We start from the raw sequence: 23,283 nt of genomic DNA, 5'->3' as shown, positions 1-23,283 counted from the left end.
GAGATGCCTTCAAAAAAGGTTCTTTCTGAAGAAAAGGGGTTGATTGACCTCTACTTAGACTTCTAAAGGGACTACCAGCTCTTATCAATGGCTTACGTAAGTTTAGGATATAACCACTATGTTGGAGCAATTCTTTGACTTCTGTGTCCTGTCTTTAGCCTGACTAGAAAAATAAAAGTCAGAAGAAAGGGTAATAAGACATAATGTGGGGATTTAGAATAGTTTATAGGAACATGCTTAACCTCTCTGTGCAGTTCTTTCTCTGTGTAATGGGGATAAAGTATTTAACTACAGCATGAGAAGTCTGAGGATTAATTGGTTAATGAATTCATAGTACCCTGAGCATGAAAAGTGCACTCTAAATGTTTTCCCATAGAAATTTCTCCACTACCTAAAGAGAGAGGAAGGAAAAAGCCAATTCATTGCTTTAAAGAATTGTGAGAATTCCATCAAGAACACAGATAATTAAAGTCATATTAATAGATTTTTAGGTCTTCATTTTCCCCTTGAGGCCAGGTGTCCCTGATATTTTTTTTTTTCCTTTTCCCCTTCAAGCAATGTCCCTGACTCAGTTGTCAAAGACCAACAAGCAAAAGTGCTCATCTAGCTTTGAACTTGATACCTGCAGTGGAGTTACAAGGTTAAATAAATGGGGTGGTGGTTGTTTTTTGGTTTTTTTTTTTTTTTTTTTTAAGCTGAGCATAACACTTCAAAAAGATCTTCTCCCCCACCCCAATGTATTTTTAGACTGTATGCACTCCTGCCCATGTCTCTTCCTTAGTCCCAGCTGAAGATTTCAAGGGAGATGAGAGCTCTGTTTTGTTTCTCCCTTGTATTGCAGATAGGGGGAGGAGGTGGTTATTAGAGAGAAGCGCGCTCGCTCTCTCTCTCCGTTTCTCTCTCTCTGGCTGATAGCACTTATCTCTCGCTCTCTCTCCTTCTCCTAGGTGATCCATTTCTAGGCAACGTGCTGGCTGGTGCTGGAGCTGCCAGCTCTCTCTGCATCCCACCAGCAAAGCAAGCTCTAAAAGCAACCTGCAGACCATCATCTGCTTTCCTCTGCCTGGCTCCGGGCACTCCTCCTCTCGCTCCTGCCCTGTCCAACCACTACCTTGCGCGACAGAGACAGCACGCCGGGCTTCCTTTGCAGATTGCTTTATTGATATTTTTTTTTCCTCCAGTTGTGGGGGGCAATTTTTTTTAAGCGAAGGGTCTGTGTGTGGGGGGAAATCTCTGCATTATACTATCTGCATTACCTTGAAGTTCACTTTGTTTTTTGGCCTCCGGGGGGGCTTTTCCTGCAGGAATCTGGTTACTGGAAGCGGGATCGCCTGCTCTCCCGGTTGCCCGCTCCTCCCCCTCGCTGAAGGCGAGCTATTTGCTGCGGGCTCCTGGGGCTTCTCTGGCCAAGAGGGTTTGTGTGTCCGTGTGTGTGTGCTCGTGTGTGCGTGTCCGTGTGTGTGTGTGTGAGCGTGTGCGTGGTGTGGGTTGGAAGTTGCTGTGCAGCAGCCGGGACCGAGCGGATCCCTGGACCCGGCGGAAGGATGGGGATTGTCTGACCAGCAGAGGCGGCTGCTGCCCGCGGCGGCGCCCGGGCTGGATGGATTTGCTGCCGGCGCTCCCAGCAACTCTGGTGCTGCCCAGGAGCCCCCCGAAGTGACGCGGGGTTTCAGCGAGGAGAGGGGCGCCGGGCTCGCTCCCTGCCCGGCCGCGGCGGTGCGCCAGCCACCGGGATTTACACGCTCCTCCGGCGGCACCTCAAACTCTTGGGTTTCCTGCGCCGCGGTGGCACCGTTTGGCGAAGAGATCTGTCGTTACAAAGCCTGGACCTCCAGAGGAGATGGAAGTTTTCTCCCTCATCCTGGTCGTGTCCGTCTGTTGGACTCGAACCTGGAAAACGGCGATTGCAGATTCAATCATTCATATCGGTAAGGGGGTGCTGCGTCTGCCGGTGCTGCTGGACACTTTTCTAGCTCTCCTTTGCAACCTTCCTTCTCTTGGCAGGCTTTCCCCCCCTCCCCCCGCAGCCCCCGCTTTCTTTTATCCCTTGCTCGCTTGCTTTTTGTTTTGTTTGTTCCCCTCTTATAATTGCTTCCCACCAGGATCTTGGGCGTCCGCTTTCCCCCTACCGCTCTGGTAAAGGTTTCTTGCCGGCGGGGTATGTGCGTGCTTTAGACCTTGAGGGATTGCGCGGCTGATGATCGGGGGGGGGGGGGGGGGGGGGCGGGCAGGGCTCGGCCACTTCCCCGGTCCCTCCCCGCAGCCCCCCAGCTCCAGCCTGCCTTCCCCTTGGCCCCGGCTCGCCCTCGGGCGGGGGAGACCCTGACACCATCGTGACAGCCACGCAAAGCTCCCCCCCCCGCCATCCCGCCTCCCTCTCCCGCGGCGGAACAGGTGGTTTGGCAACGTGAGCGCTTCCCCTCCCGCGGGCGGCCGCAGGGGCGGGGGGCTCTGGCGGCCCCGCACCCCCTTCCCAGGCCGCCACCCCGTGGCTGGGTGGGCGCCTGCCGGGCCGCGGCACCCGGGGCAGGGCAGCGGCCTCCCCCGCCGGGGTGCAGAGGGCAGCTGGCCGCGGCGGCGGGCCCCCCCTCCCGGCCGCGGCGGGGCGGCTCGGGTGATGCCCGAGCACGGCGCTGCCCGCGCTCCCAGCCGGGGAGAGGGCGCCGGGATTCCTCCCGTCTCCCGGTGTCGTGTGTTCCCCCCCCCTCCCCCCGGCTCCCCGTTATCCGGAGCCATCCGTGGCCCGACAGCCCTCCTTCTTCCTGGTAGCGCCGAGCCCCGATGCCGAGCGGCGTTTTGTTCCCGAGGGCGGGCGGCCCCCCTGCGCCGGCCGGGGATGCGCTGGAGCGGAGGGAGGGGAGGGCAGGGCGCTTCCCCCGCGGCCGCTCGCCCATCTGCAGGCTCGGCACGCAGGCGGAGCGGGAGCCGGGAAACGTGGGGGCGAGCGGCCGGCGCCGCGCCGCGCCGCCCGGGGGAAGGTGCATTTGGGGGCAGGGTCCCGCCGGGGGGGGTGGGGAGGTCCCCGGGGCGGTGCTGGCCCCGGTCTTGGGGCAGCTGCCGCTCTCCCTGGGGTTGGCTTTATAAATATGTCTGCCGGTGCCTGTCGTGAGGATCCGTGGCGGATTTCTGTGGAAGGGGGAGCGGGAAGAGCGTTTGGAAAGCCCGGCCGTCAGGAGCCTTCCTGCAGGACACCGATGCGCCAGCCCCCGGTGTGGCCCTCCCTCCCCCGAGCCGGGGGTACCGCTCCCCTTGGGTACCGCAACTTCACGGGGGTCACTCCTGGCGGCAGCGTGCGGCTGTATCGCATCCAACATTGCACCGGGGAGGCAGCGCTCGGCGCCCTCCTTTTAAAGGGAGAATGACTTTTTTTTTTTTTTTTTTTTTATGATTTCTTCTTAGCTGTAGACTGTTAAAGTGACGCTAGGAGACGGTTACATCTTAAGACTTCTTTCTTAAGAGCTTGTAACAGACCGATCGCACCTTAGGGTTTAAGGGGAAAATTTGACTGTGTAGCAGCTGCAGAGTTTCTTTGCGATCCCGGCTCCCATCCTCCTGGCTAAAGGAGCCTTGCTGGGCTAGCTGTGTGTCTTTGCATTAGCATCAAGGGAGACGATGGCTTTTCTCTCTTCGTGTTCATGACAGTTTTGTTCGTTTCACTTGTGAAATGATGGATGCAATGCATTTGACCACTGATGGATTTTATAATGCTGCCAGCGATTAGATGCAGCCACGCAGTAAATCCTCATTAAAAGAAGGAAAAAGCCCAATGCAACAAAACAAAACCCCGAAATAGTTGCTTCTCACACGATTAATTTGTCTTGAGAGACAATTTGTACAGTTGACAAGGGGATTACCTCTTTTTTATAGACTGGTTTATGTTGCCATGAAAATGGCAAACCGGTAATTGTTACACAGAGCTTTAAACCTACTAAAATGAATACAATGAAAACAAATGACCTGAAATTAGAACTATTTTAACACTGAATGGGTAGACAACTACACATTCCAACTTGTACAGCTTGCAAATGAAAATCTGGCCCCTAGTAACACCACTGTATTTTGTGACCTGGATGTTCTGACCCTCTTTTGTTTTTTTGCACTTGCAGCAAGTAAACTTAAGTATAAAATATTTAGACATAAATAATAAAGTGTATTTATTTATGTGAGTTAGCACAAGCAGTGGCAGGGTACTCTGTGAACAAATTAACTGCAGAAGAATTCTTACAGCCAAACAAAACCCCAAAATGCTCAGTTCAGGGGAAAAGAAATACTGCTAGAGGTAGTACCGATGCTTTAGGCAACAAACAAAATACATGCATTATCTTTTTCTCATTCTACGATGTAAAGATAGTCAGGTGGAAAATACTCTCCCATGTTTGGGAGGGGCAGATTGTCATAAGAAATAACATGATACCTGTGCGTACCCTTTTTCCGATAGCATGTACTTTTTCAGTACAATCCACTAACTGTCCTGCTTGCCTGCATATTATTTGATGTGTTTCCTGAAAAGGGATGTTTTCTGTATCAATGTTACCAGCTGCCTCTTAAACAATGACAAAAAATGTTACAATTTAGTGAGAAGAGATTAATGACTTGATGGCAGTGGGAGGGGTACAGAGACTGTTATTTATATGTGATACTCTTTTTCGTATTTCTGTCTTCTGAATGGTTACAGCTGCTGCTTTTGATCATTAGAGCAGGTCTATGTGTATGTGAATGCACACATTTAAAAATAAACATTTCCCTGTATCATATTTTAAACGTTGTTAGGGCTGCTTATCGTCTGTATGTTTCTGCTGCCCTGCTATTATAAATAGGAACTGGCAGTTCAGAAAGACTACATTAAGCACTCTTGTGAAAATGTTGAAATGAGTCGACTCCACTGTGATTTTCCCTTACCCCTATATAAAAAAGAAAGGGGCAGGGTTACTGTGTCAAAACTCTGTAGTTCTGTATTATGCTGCTTCTCTCAGCACATGCATTGATTGAGTAATTTCATCAGCCCCACATTACTTGATTGCTTAGAAGTTTCCTAATGATCTGTATGCTGTAGGAAGAATCTGAAAGTCGTGAGTGGAATGGCAATGATTTTGTGTTTTATGAGGCTATTCAAAAAGTCGCTCTGATTTATGTAGCTCGAAAGCTCCAAAGTCTTTGAGATTAGCCACGCTGCCTGGTATTTTCTTCATACATCAGTCATCCCACACTCCTCACTCCCTAAACAGGAGTTTAGAACAGTGCTTTAATTAAGCAGGGATTAGGTGGCATTCCTTGTCAACTGCACAATTTGTGTATGCTTTGTTTCTTCTACAGCTGATGGTCTCATGCTTTTATATTTTGTACTTTGTGCTCATTTTTTTTCCCTTGACATGTGCATAGTAATACATCTGTATGTGCATGTGGATATCCTGTTGTAGAAACATATATACAAATATGTGTGTCTTAGGTGCAGCAAAATCACCTAGGGCAGCGGTCACATAGTACGGTACAAGAGTTTTTCCTGAATAAATGCACTGAAGTATTTAAAAAGACTAATTCATTGCAGCAGTGTGTAGCAGTAGTGCAGGCACCCTGATTACTTCAAGTCATTTTTTATGTTTATCAGTGGCTTCAGTCATATACAGTCAGTTGCATACTGCCCTTGGCTCTTTTTATTTAAAATGGCAAATTCAGAGAATATATGTTATATAGTTATATGTGCTTTTACATATATTTATACATATGCTTTTAATGTATATTTAAAAATATACATTATATTTTTTTTTGCTAAGAGATGAAATTAGATCTGCTCTTCCCTTGCTCCCTTCAGCTCTTAGACTTTGCAGGCCAGGACTGCTGCATTCCTTGTGTTAGACAAGTTCCCAGCATTGCTGGGTCCTGAGCTTTGGTTCATGCTTTTAAGCTTTTCTGTACCATGTATAATAATACCAGGGCAATTCCAACATGGGGTCTATTGTTTACTACTTCTGTTGACATTGGTAGTGCCCTTAAAATGTAAGATTTTATTTTTATTTTTATTTTTTTGGTAAGGGATTTTCTTCTAGCTTGGTGGCATGCATATCCACATTTCCCCTTGTAAGCTGGTGTACTACAATGCAGCTTGGTTTGTATCGTGTTGTGCATTGGTAATAGGAATTTAATTTGCTGTGCTATTGGTAAAGCCTCATTAGAAGGTATGTAGTGTATGTCACTAACTGTTCATTACAGTACTCGAACTTACGTTTTGTAAAACGCAGGACAAGCAAGCAGAACAGGTGTATTAAAAACAAGTAGATATGTGTCTATAGTGTCTCCAGATGGGTGTTCAGATCCTCCGATTTCCCTGCTCTAGAATGCACCAATGTTACTTGCTTATTTTAAACTTACATACAAAGGAAGACCTGGAATACAGTGTGCTGTGGCTTAGCAGCCAGTAGGATTTATTAGTAGCTATGTTCTACTTAAATGCACAGCATGCATGACATACTCTGTTTCTGTGAGTGCTACATCTTAAACTCTCCCGCAGGTGTTGAGATTTGCCATAGTATTTCAGTCCCTGCAATGTGTTTCAGTGCTAGTTACTCTGCAGCTAAAGAGAGAGAATTTTGCTTGCTGTAGATGCTGGTTTGCTATCCTCCAAGGGCACGTTTGCCATTAGGTGTCACTGCTTTCTGGAAGTGTTTCTTAGTGATCACCGGGGCCTGATCGAGTCTGTCGCAATCCATGTGAGTTGCTTGGTTGACTTCAGAAAATTTTTAAACTGAGCCCATGGATTGCTGACTACAGCAGTTGTCTCCTTTTCGTGTTCTTAAATAACTCTTAGTGTTATTTCAAGTTCTTTGTCCTTGATAAAGACAGAGGGAAAAAAAAAAACCAACCAAACAAAAAAACCCAAACCAAAACCCAACCATCCATTTTCAAGTGGTGTCCTAACAAATGCCGGACACGGCAATCGCTGCTGCTGCTGCGTGCTTCCAGATGACTACTTTTGGATGCACAGAGTCTTTATTCTCACAATGCCATCTTTCAAAAGACACACTGGAGAAAAATCTTTTAAGACTGTGACTACATAAACCTACCAACTAAGGTTCATTTAACTTAATGAACAAAGGCATTAAGTATGGTTCTCTTCCACTCCCTGGCCTTGTAAAGCAAGTGGTATTGGCAGGAGATGACTTTTGTGAGCCATTAGGTTACTCCCTAGATACAGACTTGAACTTACATCATTTTCTTCCATTTGATATATAGCTATCTATAATCTGCCATGACAGTCTGTTTTTTGCTGAAATTTATTGGAGGCTTTTGCCTTTTGAGGTTTGTATTTTTACTCTTTTTCACTACTACTCCACTGCTTTTTTTTTTTTTTTTCCCCAGCACGTTAACAATGGTTTAAAAATAGTTTATGTGCAAGAGTAGTTCTATTTGGCTGTCAGTTTCTACTTACTTTCCCTAATTACCTCAAACATATATGACAGCATGGTAAACCTCTCTTCATCTACACATTCTCCAAACATAATTTGTGTTTTATATCTTCAGTGTTTAAAAAACTTCTCAGGCATAGACAATTGCTGTTTGGACTTAAGAATAACCAATAGGAAAAGGAAACAATATTCATTTAATGATCTATATCTTGAGCACATATGAGAAAAAAAGCAAACTCTGAATACATGGTATGTAAGTATATTAAGATAAATGATACTCTGGTATCTGCAAAATGTTGACTTGGGGTGATACACTGGTAATGAGGCAAACTAGGATACCTTTCTGCATCTGCAAACTCAGGTGTCACATGTTGTTTTTTTTTTAATTAGATTTGAATTCCAGAAAGAATATGTTATTATCTGAAGGTCGTGACATTGGAAGAAAACTTTGATTTCAGAGGCAGGCTTGGCATGTCTGTCAAAACCTGGGTGGCTCCACCCCTGTGCATCCTATAGGGCTTACGCTCCAGTTCGTGACTCCAGTCACACTGGCACCCACCTCTGAGAGCCCCAGATATACTCATTTGTTTGTGCTATCTAGAAGTGCTAAGAGGCAGGTATGACAGCCGCAGCCCAACCGTAAGGCATAACACACATGCTGGGGACTGGGCATGAAAGCTTTTGTTTCTCTGGGGCATTTTGTACCCTGGATTGGCTGGCTGTCTAGCAACTGGCTTCCTACTGGGCTTCTTGGATACAGGTGCAATTCTTTTCCTTCTGTGATGTTATTTTTTCTTCCTGTACCATTTACTGTGTCCATTAGGAAGTAGGAGTTGACCTGTTGCTTGTAGGAGTTACCAAAATGAGTTACACTGGCCTTTTTCAGAGTCACATTGACCTCTTCATTGCTTGGCTAGGCTGGTAGACTGTACTGGAGAAGGTGCGATACTGAGCTGGTGCAATGAGGTACTAAGCATGGAGTATGTGCTAAATGCATGTTACATAAGTGTGGTGCTGTGGTAGTGAAACCATCCTCAACACCAGGAAAGGGAGGACTGGGTAAAACCTGGGCACAGTTCTTGGCTGGCTTGTGCATTTGAAGCAGCACACGAAGAAGAGGAAGTGCTGTTGTCTGCCACTACAAAGTATAATTTAATTGTGTATTCTTGATATAGTAATATAAACATAAAGACCAAAGTAGAAGCATTTAGAGGAAGAATGGGTGAGGAAAAAGATGTGTATCTCACTCTTTTTCTGTACTTCAGTCCTCCCATGAGTACCAGCAGGGCAGTTTCCTTTGCTATACTTCATTATAGCAGTCTGGCTTTGGTTTCTGGTTATTGTTGGCCAAGCAGTTGTGAGAGATGATGGAGTAAGGAAAAGATTCTCTTGTGTCTGCAACCACTATAATTAATAATGGTTTATGTGACTTGAAGAGTTATAACTGATCTGTATATAACGGGAAGGACACAGGCTGAAACTGAAGGTTAGTAGATGAAATGTACTGGTGTTTGGATGACAGTTATGAAAATTGGCAAGGGAATGGGCTTGAAATTGTGTAATGCTGTAATTTTGTAAGGTTCAAAATTTATATCCTAGTTTCAGTGATAATATACTTAATTCAGAGAAGGAGGTATTTTGTATTCTGTACTGCACCGCAGAATGCATTTCAGCTGGAGAGTCTTGTTCCTGCTTTGGTCTGTGGTAGCTGCATCAGCTCAAGAAAGGGATATCCTGTCAGCTCTAAGTGTTGTATTAAAAAAAAAAACCCAAAACCAACCCAAAAGACCACACATAGAAAGGGACACTTCATGAGAAAGGATCATACAGTAACTACAGCATTAAAGTTATAGAGGTGGAGGTGGTACAGAGGCAAATACTGTAGTTTTAGTCAACTGTGAACTGATGGATTTGTAAGTGCCAGGTTAGATTTAAAGCAGATTTCCATTGCACACACTTGTTCTGGAATGATGGGGGAGTAGAGTGGAAAAAAAGGTGAAAAGGAAAAAGTTTCCTGAAAGTTATGCTGGGCTTATCTGATAAGCTATGCTGAAGAGGAAACTGAAAATGAGTAAAAAATGCAAGGAGGGGGAAATAACATATCAAAGGTGAGAGCCATTAGTTCTCTCTGTTTATTCGGGAGCTGTATAATGTTCCTTGTAAGTGCTATGCTGAATGGAAAAGTTCTGAATCAGAAAGGGGAAAACGTGAAGATACATTATTTAAAAGAAGAATTGTATGTGTATTTTAACCTATTAGATAACACTCTGTGCTGAAATGCTAATTATTCCTAATTGTTATATTTGCTTTACCCATGAATAAAATATCACATATCTAATAAAAGAGGCAGTGAAAATCACTGTAAAATTCCTCTTGGAGTCTTTCATGCAGATTTAAAGGATTTAATCTCTTATTTCTTCATTTCTTTTTAGATCATTAGCTTTCTATAATCAGTTGGATTGCTAAGGCCAATATCCAGTGAACCTAACAGTAATTGCTTGTTTTGCAGAACAATTTTTTGTTAGCCCAACCATATCTTTCTCAGAGGCTTAAATCGAGTTGGTGATTTCATTATAATAATTCACTTGTAATAAATCAAAATCAAATAGCACCACTCTGCTGCTGTGCAGATAGCTCCAGATGAGCAGTCCAGAGAAAGTGGAGGATGGTGTAACAGCAGACCTGAACATCAGGCTGGTTTTTGCTGAAATTTATTGGAGGCTTTTGCCTTTTGTGGTTTTTGTATTTTCACTCTTTTTCACTACTACTCCATTGCCTGGATCAGGCCTGGATTTGCTGTGCCTTATTTTAATATGCACAGGTATAAGGATGACTTCTCTCGCAAATCCATTTTAAAAAGAGAAATGAAAATGTGCACAGGGCAGGCTTTCCTGCCCTGGGACTCAACACAAAACCTGTGTTCGGGACCCAGACCTGATAACAGACTGTTTTTAAAGTGTGCAGGAGCTCAAGTCTGACTGACTGCCAGTTGCATTTAGGCTCCCGAGCTGTTGAGATGTTTGAAGATGTCATTTGTCTTTCTCAGGTGACAAGAGACTATTGCGCAGTTACCTCACTGATTGCAACCAGTATTAAAAGTTGTCTGGCAATATACCATGGGCTGAAGGCACACAGCAGGGACATCTCCAGACCAAACGCTATTAAGCAAGGATATTTGTTATTGTGTACCCTTTGCCACCTTGCAATCTTTATGGTGTTCAGCTTAAACATTTGAGAATGTTTTTAAACCATTTCATGTTCTAGAGAGTTGCTAAAAGGAAAAACAGAGCAGAAAGCATCCAGTTCTCGCTGAGCGAAGCCGCTTGTAGAGTCCTGGCAGTGTACAACCAGTGTAGAGTATGGACTGTGTGTTACATGGCAAGTGAAAGGCGATAGCTATTATTGGTCTTATTAAAATACACATACTTTTCCCTTTCACTATTTTTATTCATTTCTCTCTCTCTCTCTCTCTCTCTCTCATATTCCAAGTTCATGGCAAGCAATTGTGATAGTTGCTATGTTTTATACTCTTAAATATCTGATTGTTTTCTGTCCAGGAAGAATAAAGTTAAATGTATCATAACACAAATATCTGTTATTTGGACAGATAAAGCTGCTTTTTATTTCTTTAGAATTCCACTTATTCTGACTTCTTTTGAGACAAATATTCCCCAAAAGTTGGTTTTCATGCTTAGGACTAGTCCTACTTCAGCTCGCCCTTTTGTGAACTTATAAACCCAAGCAGTATTGAAGTATATCCACTAATACATTTACTATAAATATCTTTAAAAATGTACTACTTGGCTACTACTTAAATTTCATGTTGCATGCTACAGTGATGGGGTATGTATTAATGTATGCATATACAATATATAAACACACACTTTTCCAGTATTCAGAAGGAATATTCTTTTGAAAATATTCGACTGGATTTTCCTTTAATTTGGCATGACTTTAGTTTCCACCTAAGTAACAACACAGAGATTTGGCATGCTTTCTACTTATAGGCATGAAGTCATAACGCGAATACAAGTCGTGAAATGGCACCCCACTGTGCTAGAAGCTGTACAAATATGAAACAAGAAGTTGGCTGTCAGAAGATTTGAAGATGAAGTAGTAAAAGAGGGCTTGGATCTCTGCAACTCAGGCAGTTCGTACACCAGGAGACAAAGTTGCAAACCTTTTGGTGTCTTTTGAGAGACAGTTTCATTCATTCATTCGTGTTTGTGAATGATCCGTCTGGGTGCAAAGGAATGAACACAGGTGGATATGCCTACAGGGATGTCCTGATAGGGACTGGCAGATGCAGAGTGGCTGATGTCACTATTTCCTGGTCTGGGACACGTGATAACAACCATTACAGAGCTGTGAGGCAAGAGTGTCGGCAGGAAATGAAGGCCAGCAATGTGTGTGTCTAATCATTGCCTACAATGCTTTATTGCCAATAACGTTAGTTAAATTGGCAAAATAAAAATGGTCATCAGCTGCCAACATATTGCTCCCTGGCTTTACCTAGTACAGAACCTAATGTGTGGTTATGCACATGCACGTTCTTTCTCCATCTCTCTTGTTTAAACAAACATTTCATAGTACAGTTCTGGAAGATATCTAGGTAGAAAGAAAAGAGCCCTTTTTGGGAGAGCCAAAAAAAATCTATGTTGCAAGATGCCCTACTTTGTTTAAAAGATGTATTTAAATACAATCAGTGATTCTGAAAGCATTGCAGCCTCGTTAGCTACTCTCACGGAGTGTCTAGAATGTTACTGAAGTATTATTGAAACAATCTGGAGGAATCGTTTTCCAACTCCTTGGAGTAGCCTTCCTGTTACAGAATTGGATTGCATCAGGGAGATACATGAGAAACACTCACCTACTTCAAAAAGTTCTCTTACTTTTGCCAGTGCTGCAAAGAGTATAGGGACTATGTCAAATAAAATGGTTGAGGGGAGCGGGCAGAAGAGCCCGTCCTGTATATAATGTATACGCTGGACAAGGAATGATCAGCAGCGCTTGGTGTCACTGTCACGGAGGTTGGTGTCTTAGGGCCACTGTTGGTGCCGCCGTGTCTAGCTGCAAGGAGAGGAGGAGTTTGCAGGTAAAGGGCAGGGTGAGTCGGTGTGAAACACAGCGTCGTTGGGGGCTTCTCTGCACCAGAGAGGCTCTGGGAGAAGGAGTATTGTGGGGAGGGGTCTGGGTGGAGCCTTCTACGTGGAGGTTTTGGAAGGGGCTTGGGAGGGTTGTGGTTAGCAGTGCTTAGGAGTTGGTTCAGTCGTGGAAGGATGGAGGAAACATTTGGAGGGGGCTAGCCTGAGTGATGGGCCAGGCTAGCTTTGTAAGAGTACAGGATGCTTCTAGGGAATAGCATGTATATGTGGGCTGGAGACAGGGCTCTAAACGTTTGGGACAGGCTGTATAGAGGAGGTATATGCATGTGAGGAAAGTTGGGAAATCCAAAGGAAGGAGGCACTGAAATGGCCCAAATATTACTGAAAAGAATAATAATATGATGCAAATGACGCTTTGAGAACAATCTATCTAGATGATAATATTAAGTTTTAAAGAAACTAAATTTTAGATTAGAAAATGGGATTGTTTCTCCCTGTCCAGCCTCTACAGTTTTATTGTAAAACATTTGATTTGTGTGGCAGATCTTAATATTTTTTTTCCCCTTTAGCTGATAATTGTACCTGGTTACTTTGCCGAAAAGCAAGAACTGTTTTATCATTGTATTGCCTAATACCATCGTACACAGATACAAACGAGTACTGAAGTTCCATCTTCTACCCCTCTGCTCCTGATGCCAAAATGGCACAGAGTAACTGCTCAGAGACGAATTTTGTCTTTAAGCAGCAAAGGTATTTATCTCATGCAACATTGGGGAGCTAGCTGATTTGCACTGGACAAACTAGCTCCAAAGCTTTCAGTGAAAAGTTAGGAATTTTATACAGTTTTTTGAGAGGTTACAACATCTTTACATACATACTCATTTGATTTTGACACCTAATCACTCCATTCACAATAGGTGGGGTCTAGGTGGAGTGGACTTTTCATTTTTCTTTGTTCAATGATTTCCTGACTTGATGGTCTCCTTATCTCCTTCAGGTGTCCACCTTATCTTTTATAATTATTCAGAGTACATTTCTCAACACAAACAGAGCATCACCCAAAGCATTGTACCAAACTCATCCTGACTAATCTTTTTATTTTAAGACCTTGTTCTGTTTCACTCCCAGGATAACTTTGAGTGTATTTTACCTCCCTGTGATTTAGCATTATCCCTCTGATTAAATAATCTTCCTTTGCTTCCTCTGTGCAGCAGTTTATGGCTGGTCTGTACTGTGCTTCTGTGTAAGCTCAGCTTCAGAGGCTGGTGAGTAGGAGGAAGGGATGGATGTAGCCACAGCTTCTGCTCTATTGACTTTTGACCTAATTTAGGAAGGAAGGAAAGGGAAAATAGTGTAGCACACTTCTGGTTTCACAGCCTGTTGTGTCTTTCATGAAGTGTGAGTGGGAGCTCTAGCTTTCTCCTCATCTCGAATAGCTGCATAACCTACATTAAAAATCAGACCTCTCTTCAGTGGAGCTCCGGAGTGGTGAGTGGATCTGCTTTCATGCTTATGTTGTGGCATATGTCCTCATTTGGGCTGTTGAAGCTAAAGTCTGGTTTTCTGTCAACATCAGCCTTGTCCAACCCCCATTTATAACAGGAAAGGGGCCGCCACTGACTTATATTTCCTCTAAAAGAGACACAATAAAAGCTGGGGATAATAGCTTTTTAAATATTTTTTTTTTTTCTGTTTGAGATCGATGATCTCTAACAGTAGTGAATGATATATGGGAGGAGGAGGTAAATACCTCCTCAGGGGAAGGTAGATAATGATAGCATTTGGAAACTGCTATTGCAGAAAATCATCTTCTGCAGGATTTAGGAGTGGAAAAAGAAAAAAATCCCACAACTGTTCATTAAAATACTGTAGGATTTTTTAAGCATTTTTTTAAAGGGATGCATTTTTCCCCCCCATTTTTTGTAAGACTGCCAAATGTCCCTGAGGCTAGAATTAATTGGCTCTTTGTGTTGTGTCAAGTAAGGAGTACAACTGTTTTCAGAAAATACTAGGTTTATAGACTTCCGTCCAGAACATGAAAGGGACAGAGAGGCTAACTTTATATAAACAAGGTCCTTGCGTCATTTTGTACCACTAGCTTGGAATCATAAATAGAATATTGAAATTGTTGGTGCTGGTGCTTTGGAAGCAGTTAAAGTTGTCCCTGTAACCCCCATCCCTTCATTCTGCCTAACCCTCTCTTTTAGAACCAGCGCATGCAGTTTTCTTTCCCTCTCACCTCCAGGTGTCTGTGGTGAACAATCAAATGCCTGCTACCTAGGAATAACCAGCATTTGGGTTATTCCTGGCAGTTCCAGGAGTAAGTGCCATGGAGAGGTCTTGTATTGTTAGTGTTGCTTTAACAATACAACAGAGGTTACTGGTTGCAGTTGGTTTCACAAATTCCCACTGACCGTTTTGGTTTTGAAGGTATTTTATTATTTTTAACACTGCTGTTTCAAAGGCCGCTTCTCACGATGGTTTGAAGTCAGTGGGCAGCAGCAGATGTAGATGTAAGCTTTGAAATCGTTCTTTTATGGAGGGGTTTGAAGAGTGTGTCTTGGAGCTGTTGCGTTAAAATTCCAAAGCGTTAACTTAAATGTAATAATGCTCTGACAAAGTGCTACTACCATCTGCCAGTGAGGATTAGTACTATTTAAAAATCTCCATAATTTCCAGAAAGAGCAGAGGAGCCATGGCGTGAAGAAAAGTCTAATTTAGTATTTCAGTTCATGGAGTCACGAACTCTTTATGGGAACCACTGCCTGCGAGAGATTGTGTGTCACACTCTCAGCTCACATAAAAAAGTAAATATTTGTGGTATATGACTTAGAGTGATGCCTGCTTCTAACAGTTTTGAGCTTGGGCCCCCAGTTTTTCAGCAGAATCCTTTCTATTTACGACCACTTCTCATTCACATCACTATTGCAATTCAGTGGTAACTCCAAATACAGTTGGTATGGCAAAATAATAAGAGAATGTGCTCACCAAGGATATTTAGAAAGCTCCATTCCTTATTTAGCTCTCGTGGACTGAGAAAGAGTCCTTTGCTTAATGTTCCTATGGGGTTTTGAATGTCACATAAAGACTCAACCCTTTCTGTATGTGAAAATCTGTCTATGCTTAGAGAACGATCAGCTGCTGGAAAAGTTCTCAGTAGCAGATGATCTCCATCCCCAGACCTCTCTCAGCTGAACATGCAGAAGTAATTCAACATCTAGTAAGAGGAGTGTCAGACCAGTTTCAAATCTATTTCAAAACCCAGTGTAACTTACTGGTATCTGTTAGGAAATGCTTTCTATGACAGTATTAAGGCTGCTTTACTCATATTAACAAACAGCTAAAACTTGGAGAGTATTTAAAGAAGGGAATGAGAACAGAAACCTAGTAATGACCAGCTATGTGTAGTCTGTTGATCGCCTAGTTTATGAAGGATTTTGGAGACCCATATTAAATGATGCATTTTATAAAAATTTCAGTTGAGAAGAAAAGAGAAAGAGTGGCCAACCTCAAGTATTTTTGATGTCTTTCTCTTCCCTCTCCTAAAAAGGATTCACTGAGTTTTATTTATTCAGTCTTGTATGAGCTATAACTAATGCTTTTAACTAGGTCTGCTGAGAAGTACATCATACCTCGCATATGCTTTTAGCTGAAATAATTGTCATTAATATTTCTTGCTGGGGTACAGGTACTGTGTGTGTACATACGTCTGTTGGTACAATGGCTGCGTGGTCCATGTAGCTATAACATACTGAGACCAGCTCTCCTGGATGGTATACCAGTTCTACCTTTTATTATTCTTTTTGATTATTTTTCCATGCTGGAAGTACAACTGGAACTGGTTGCTTGTTTGAAGAGTCAGGCCTCTTTCATTTTTTACTTTGTGTAGAGATCTTCATTTCTTTCAAACTGCCCCTCAGGAACCCACACTGCTTTCCTTGTTTTTCGTGTACATGGGCTGATCACCCTCCCATAAAGTTACTTGCTTGAGACTAGTCACTGTAGAGCTAGGGTAAATGAAAGATTTCTTGGCTGTCTGTTGCTCAATCCAAGCAGCTATGTTTTCTTATACTATCACTGAGACTTGTTTTGGTTTATCCAATATGAGACACGGAGTACAGAGAGCCACATTCTATTGTGTTAGCAAACGTCTGTCTGAGACATGGGGAACAGCAACTGCTTGTACTGTCAAAATAAGGTCTTAACTTAAGGGTATTCTTGTCATGCTCTTGCTTTTTGCTTAGGCAGGCTTTTGTTTCCTTTCATACCTGGTGTATACAGAGAAGTAAGAATAAGAAGTGGATTTTCCACGCACTTACACTGAATAACAGTCCGATGAAATAGAATTGGCCAGTCCACAGCTGTCAGTCAGTAAACCTGCCCCTTCCAGGGCTCTCTGCTCATCATGGCTGGGTGCTGAGTAATCTCTGCCAGGTTGTACTGCATGGTGACACTGCATGAGAACAGTGTCAAACACATTCCGACCTAATTTTCCCTGCTTGTTTCCTCATACTTCAATATTTATCTTCCCTCTTAAAAACTGCTTTAGTACTGACAGATTCAAAGCATATATGAGCAGGAACAGAATTTGATTAAGCGGCAACTTGTGATAGGACTAGGGAGAACAATTTCCATCTCATTAACCCCTTATTTTTTAGAAGGAGTCACGGCTATTTCTAGCAGCTGCATTTTTACTGATCCCTCTTATTCCCAGCACCTTGACAAAGAATGGGATAGATGTCACCAGGAGCGAGGGAAAGAAGTGCTTGTTGTAGTAGCACCAAAGAATAAGGGGCAAGGGAAGGGAGAAGGTGGTTTGGTTGCAGGTCATCATGGGGTTCTTGTGGCCATGGTGGAGTATAAAAATGGTGAAATGCTGTATGGGGCACATGTTCATTATCTGTTTCTTTCTTTAGAATCATTGGGTCTAAACACGTTTTTTTAAAACTGTCCAGAAAGGTGCTTTGTAAGATTAAAAAAAAAATAATAAAAATGTTTAGAAGTGTTTAGAAACATAGTCCTTATAGTGGCTCTTCCTCAGTGCCTACCTCTACTCGTAGGTAAGCAAGTGTCTTTTAAAAAGCATAATTGCCAAACGGTAGAGCCGCCTGGCTGAAAGTGTTGGGGACCTAAATGACTTAGCCCAGGAATACCCTGGTACACTTTGCTGAAGAGCCACCCATGGCAGCAAAGCCAGCTCATAGCTTTGTGTCAGGCTGCACGTAACACAGGGCAGGTGTAATGTTGCCTTCCTTTCACCACCTTCTCACCATTAAACTAGGACGTGTTCCTGGTCGCCCTGACCATCCTGCTTTGTATGCTCTTGCCTACCTTTCTCATTGCCAGCAAGCTACTTCTATCTCATTCCACCCCAGGTTTGCCCTTTTCATTCTATCACAGAAGCCACCTCCAGGGGAGAGTTAAGGCTTTATCTGCATGCCAGCAGTTTCTTGCGCTCATGAGTTGCTAAAGTGTGAAGCCAAGCAGGGGGAGAGTTTCTGCCATTCAGCAGGTACTTACTACAAGCAGTTGTCAGTCTTTTTCACCGTGTCTTGGGCCAGTCGCCTCCAGACCGAATTTGATACCTGCAATGCCATTTATCATCACAGTACCTGTGTTGCAAACAATGCCTTTGTTTTATGGAGATCCAAAGCTTTAAGATAATGTGACCATGTGTTTATGAATTGGCATATAAGCATATTTGTGTTGGGATGTGGCATAACGGTAGGAAGGAAATGGAGAAGTTTCTGAGACAACAGCTTTTCAGGCAACAGCTGTCGCTGAAATTTGTAAGTAAATGACAAGAGAAGTGCACCTTGTGTTCCCTGGTAGTATCCATCTAGTAGCATCGCTTAGTATCCATGTTGTGGTAATAGTACCTGAGATCATGGACCTGTTTTATGTGTTGTCTGTGTACACAGTAAAAAGCAACTCTGTGGTGAAGTTTCTGTAATCTTGTTGTCTTGTTGTTTCTTGTCAGTTTCATTTACTTGGTCTCATGCCCCAGGACAATGCTCTTGTATTCATGTTTTCAGAAAGGCAAGGGAAAGCATCAATATTAGTTTTGGCCTGAAACTATTTGGGAAATATTTCTGCTTCTATTACCTCTTATTTTTCCTCATCTGTGCTGACAGATTGTATTTATTAGCACAACATAATTTTTGGAGCCAAAATACTTATTTAAGTTCTCTTTAAATTATTTATTTATTGGTCTGCTCCTTGTAAAATAAGATTTTCAGGTTCTTGCTGGTGTCGTTTCCATAGTATGCTACAGTGCCTTTAAATGGTACTGGTTTAGGTCCTAGGGCTAACTCGCCTGGGCACAGTACCAAACTCACTTTTCCTTGGTCTTCTATTTAGTGTACTGTATGTATTCAACTGCTTTTATGCACAATCAAAAGTGAAGAGCAGATAAAGAAGTTCTATTTCTTTCTAATCGAGAATCATAAACCGTGCAGCCAAGAAGTTTATGCAGTGGCACAACCAAGGATTTTGCATGCCGTTGTTTTTGACATGCAAAGCAGTATTTTTGCCTTCGGCTGCTGACCACTGAGGCTGCTGACTTGAATACAGCCTTGAAATATTCTCAGACTTAAAGGCTTTCCTGTTCAGTAAAGATCTGAAAGAACTTGTCATCATCTCATCTCACCTGCTGAGCAACCCAGACCACAGTGTGCATTTGAACATGTTGTTGTATTTGGATGGAACTTTATTCCTATTATTTCTTTTCTAGGTAATAGCCCCTACTGGAATGGGCATCAGAATAAAGAGTGCTGGCCACACTCCTTTTTCTCATTTCTGACCAGAATATGACAAAGGGTTAACAGGATTTTCAAAGTAGCCACTGACTGCCACTTTTTCAAGCAGGGCATGTAATTCATAGCTCATGTTATTTTCATGATCCCCTAGAACTGTGGTTGTATGGCCACTAACACAGTATGACAGACACGAGTGTGTGTGGGTAGTATCTTTTTTAGGAGATATGATGGGGGAAAAAAAAGAAAATGTTTCCCATATCACATGTTAGAAAAAGCTGCCAGAGCCATTTAAAAGGAAACAAAATGGGCCATGACTCTAGTCTTACAGATGATTATTTTAGAGTAAAACATCATGTCCTCTGTTGTAGAACATTTGGAAAAATAACATGTCTACCATTAGGCCTGAAATCTGTTCTCTGCCTTTTCAGACACTGTCTTACATGATTTCTGAAGTCAGTATGAATCATTGCATTGGCTTTATTGGACTTTGGATCACATCTTCTGTGTTTGTGATTCCTTCTTGTCCTTTTATCCTTCCCTTCTCCTTCCCATTAACAACTTTGTTGCCTTGTTCTATTCCAAGTTATTAGTAGCTGCTGATACTCATAAGCAGCCTTTCAGTAATGTAGATGGAGTATCCATGCGTGTGCAAATTGAGGGAGGCTGATTAGGGGAATCTTCTCATTTCCAGATTTAAACATAGGTGGAAATTCCACTGTACACATTATTCCTATTATTGTTGTAATCGTTTGTATTCCTTTAAGTATTTTTGTCTCAAGAGGCAAAAACCTTATTCAGAAGCTTGTTAATTTTTAGTGGGCTTAGTGCCTTTCTGAAGCATTGATTGCTGTCAACTACTAATGACAAGACAAGATGGACCATTGGTCTACACAGATGTCTGCCCAGGGCACCCCTGCATACCTCCTACTCCATGCTTTGGTTTTATTTTCACTAATAGGAAAGGAAACAAACCACAGTTTTATGGTTAAGGAATAAGACTAGAATTTGTGGAAGGTGGATTCAGTTTTGGACCCTTTTTCTGACCTTGAGGAAGACGTACAATGATTGAGGCATATTAACTGTCAAAACGAAACCATCGGGGCTCCTTATGAGCTAATGTTATGCCCTGTTCAGCTGTTGTCTTGAGTTGTTGAACCTCTGTTTTCCATGCGGTTGGTTATATCCTTTTACTGAATACTTTGTTGTCTGCCGTGTTTGCACTTTTTGGGTAGATCTCTGTCACTTGCTGCTTTGTGTCTGCATGGCCAGTCACAGTGATACCATTTCAGCCAAGAGCTTTGAAGTTTACTGTACAACTGTTAGTTGTAAAAAATGTATTTTTTGCATCAGTGACTAGAACAAGCTATTCTGTTTCAGGAATGCAAAATTTGGACGCAAGCAATGAGCTTATTCTATGATACGCTTTCAAGATGATTGGGAGTCGTGAAGCTGGGCTGTTTGCACAGTTGTACTGGAGGGTGGGAAGTGCTGATGTGGATGGTTACTGTTATGGGCAGAAATTGGGGCTTTATGTGTAAGTTTCAAATGTGTATGTGTATTTACGAAAGCAGTCAAGCTCTAGCTTGTGTAAAGGTAGCTGTAACAGTGTTTCAAATGGCACTGTAAATGCACCTCCACAGGTATAGGAAACTACCTGTTTCTTTTTTACATATTTTTACCTGCTATTGCAGATGAACTTGTCTTATCTGAAGGAATTGCTCTATTTTGCATCTGCTGCAGCATTTTCAGTTTCAATGTGGACTATCTAGTTTGAAACCCTAAAACTGAAAATTGTAAATAATCTCCTGAATTACCAGAGGGTGGTTGCTACAGTTTTTTGTGGTTTTTTTTGTTGTTGTTGTTTTTGTTTTTTTTTTCCTTTGATACAGAGTACTCCAGCACTGTAAACCCACCCAATAGTGGGCTAATTAAAACCCTGGCATGCACTCTATAGTGCAAAACAAGTGTTAGTGTAGAGCGGTGCATGCCTGTGTTTGAACTTCTGGTTATATTTCAGGTGAGCTTGATAAGCTTCTCTCATTTCACATCTTTCTTCTTACCAAGGTGCTGTCTTCAAATGCAAAAATATTTCTGAGAATTACATTCCCATTGGAAATATTAGAAGACACTGTAACAGTTAACAGCCATAGCTTGCTACAAACATCGTGTGTTTTTGAAAGGAGGGCACCACTAAATTGATGTACAAAATGTATGCAAAGTAAAAAAAAATCTTAGTGATCAGTTGACTTTCATCAACGAATAAACATTGTCTATAGGGTCATTGCTTATGTTAATTTTTCAGATTTTTTTTGGGGGTGGAGAGTTGAGGGTAAACAGTTCAAAGTCAGAGTAGGTGTGAAAAAAAGCAGTGTGCCATGACACCTGAGCAGAGAAGAACACTGTATTGTTCCACTCAATAGAGTGCATGCAAGAGGAGTGTTTTCTCTGCATATCCTTACTTGTGTGCTGTCACTTCATCAGCTTCACCTCTTCTGTGATTCAGATAGTGTCCACTGTTATGTTCTGAAAGAAGTCCTGCTGTCCTCTTTATCACTTGGAGTTTCTTTAACTAGGGTTTCATCCTTCTCATCTGGCTGTCATAATGCGCATGTGTCAGTATCTCTAGTCACATCTCTTCGGGGCAGGAAGCTCCCCTTAACCTTCTTTCCTTGTTCCATCTGTACTTGCCTTGTACAGGTATAAAACATATCATATAAGTATTCCTTTATTTGTACACTGAAGTCCATGGGTTTGCAGCATCGTGTACTTAAAATATTTATGGCGATTAAGTTTGAATAAGCTTTCAAAAGTTCATGTACTTCTCATCTTATTTTAAAGTAATTCAGAGTCTTCATCTGGAAGTCTCGTTAAAATAACAAATCTTTTAATGTTATTTTGCGTTAGGCCAAGCAGTGTAAAAGTAGGATTTTTTAAAGTTACCCAACAATTGTAAGTCTTAAATGTTAAGCATGCATTCACAATTTAGAAAGAATTGGATTGTTTATTATGCTGGCTGGATTAGTCAAATCCTATCTAAAATAGTCATAGGAAGAAATGTTAGCACTTATTGTAGAACTTTAGCTTCAGGAATATCTTCTGAGCAAACAAGGTTAGATTAGTAGTGTGCTTTAGAAGTAAGAATAATGCTGTGGTTAAAGCACTTGACTTGCACTTTGGAGATTCCTGCATTTTTTTCCCCACAAATTCTTGGGTGACATTGGACAAGTCGCTCATCTTGGTTTTTTGTGTGAGCAACTGTGGGTAGCGCTGGCTCCATCACTATCTTCAGCATATTATTTTGCAATTATTAGGATTTATGAGGGACCATGGAAAAGTTGGGGCATCCTGAACAGATAAGCAGTATCTGGAGCTTCAAAACAAACAAACAAAATGCTGTGTCTTCAGCTTTTCCATGTCACTTTGAGTCATGCTCAGAATGTTCCGTTCCCTCTGAATGATATAATCTGTAATATGTAACTAATGTGGTATTGCTAGATCTTGACAAGGTGATGACAACACATATATAAAATGGTTTAGTGTGGCAGTGGGAATAGTTCCTGGACTGTTCATGCACGTATTTACTTACACAGTTGCATGTAACGGCATACTTTTACTATTTTGTTTCCTCAACAATATCCAGAGAGGCCTCTGTTTCAACAACTGATTGAAAATAATTATTTGAATAATTTCACCACTTCTGATTGAAGGTTTGTTACAGAACCAGGGCTGACCCACATACTAATATCAAAAGTGAGGTGAGTTATACGTAAAGAAAAAAATTCCATACCTTAATATCTTTTTTCTTATTAAAGACACAGAAAATGCATTGGTGGACACTAGTTATTTTTATAGCTTAATGAAAACTTCCTTGTAAGTTGTTTTTTTTTTTTAATGCTGTGTTTGAATATGATGCCTCAACCTAGACTGAGACTTAAGTACTTTGGCTATATGGATAACTGCTATCCGAATTGGTAAGAGTATACAGTTCTTTCTGGTTACTAACTTTTATTTTTCCTGCAT

General features: G+C 42.2%; 1 protein-coding gene across 1 annotated transcript in view; it reads left to right on the top strand.

The window, feature by feature from the left end:
* The first annotated feature begins 856 nt into the window (after nt 1–856).
* GRID2 (glutamate ionotropic receptor delta type subunit 2) overlaps nt 857–23,283 on the top strand; it is a 730,229-nt gene continuing 707,802 nt past the window's right edge. The window contains exon 1 of the mRNA XM_005232525.3: nt 857–1,928. Coding sequence (XP_005232582.2) covers nt 1,841–1,928 — 88 coding nt within the window. The 5' untranslated portion in view covers nt 857–1,840. The remainder of the gene's footprint in view (nt 1,929–23,283) is intronic.

This window comes from Falco peregrinus, chromosome 2 (genome assembly GCF_023634155.1).
Source record: "Falco peregrinus isolate bFalPer1 chromosome 2, bFalPer1.pri, whole genome shotgun sequence".
Lineage (NCBI taxonomy): Eukaryota > Metazoa > Chordata > Aves > Falconiformes > Falconidae > Falco > Falco peregrinus.
The sequence above is the reverse complement of the archived record's forward strand: the minus strand, read 5'-3'. Positions and strand labels throughout refer to the sequence as shown.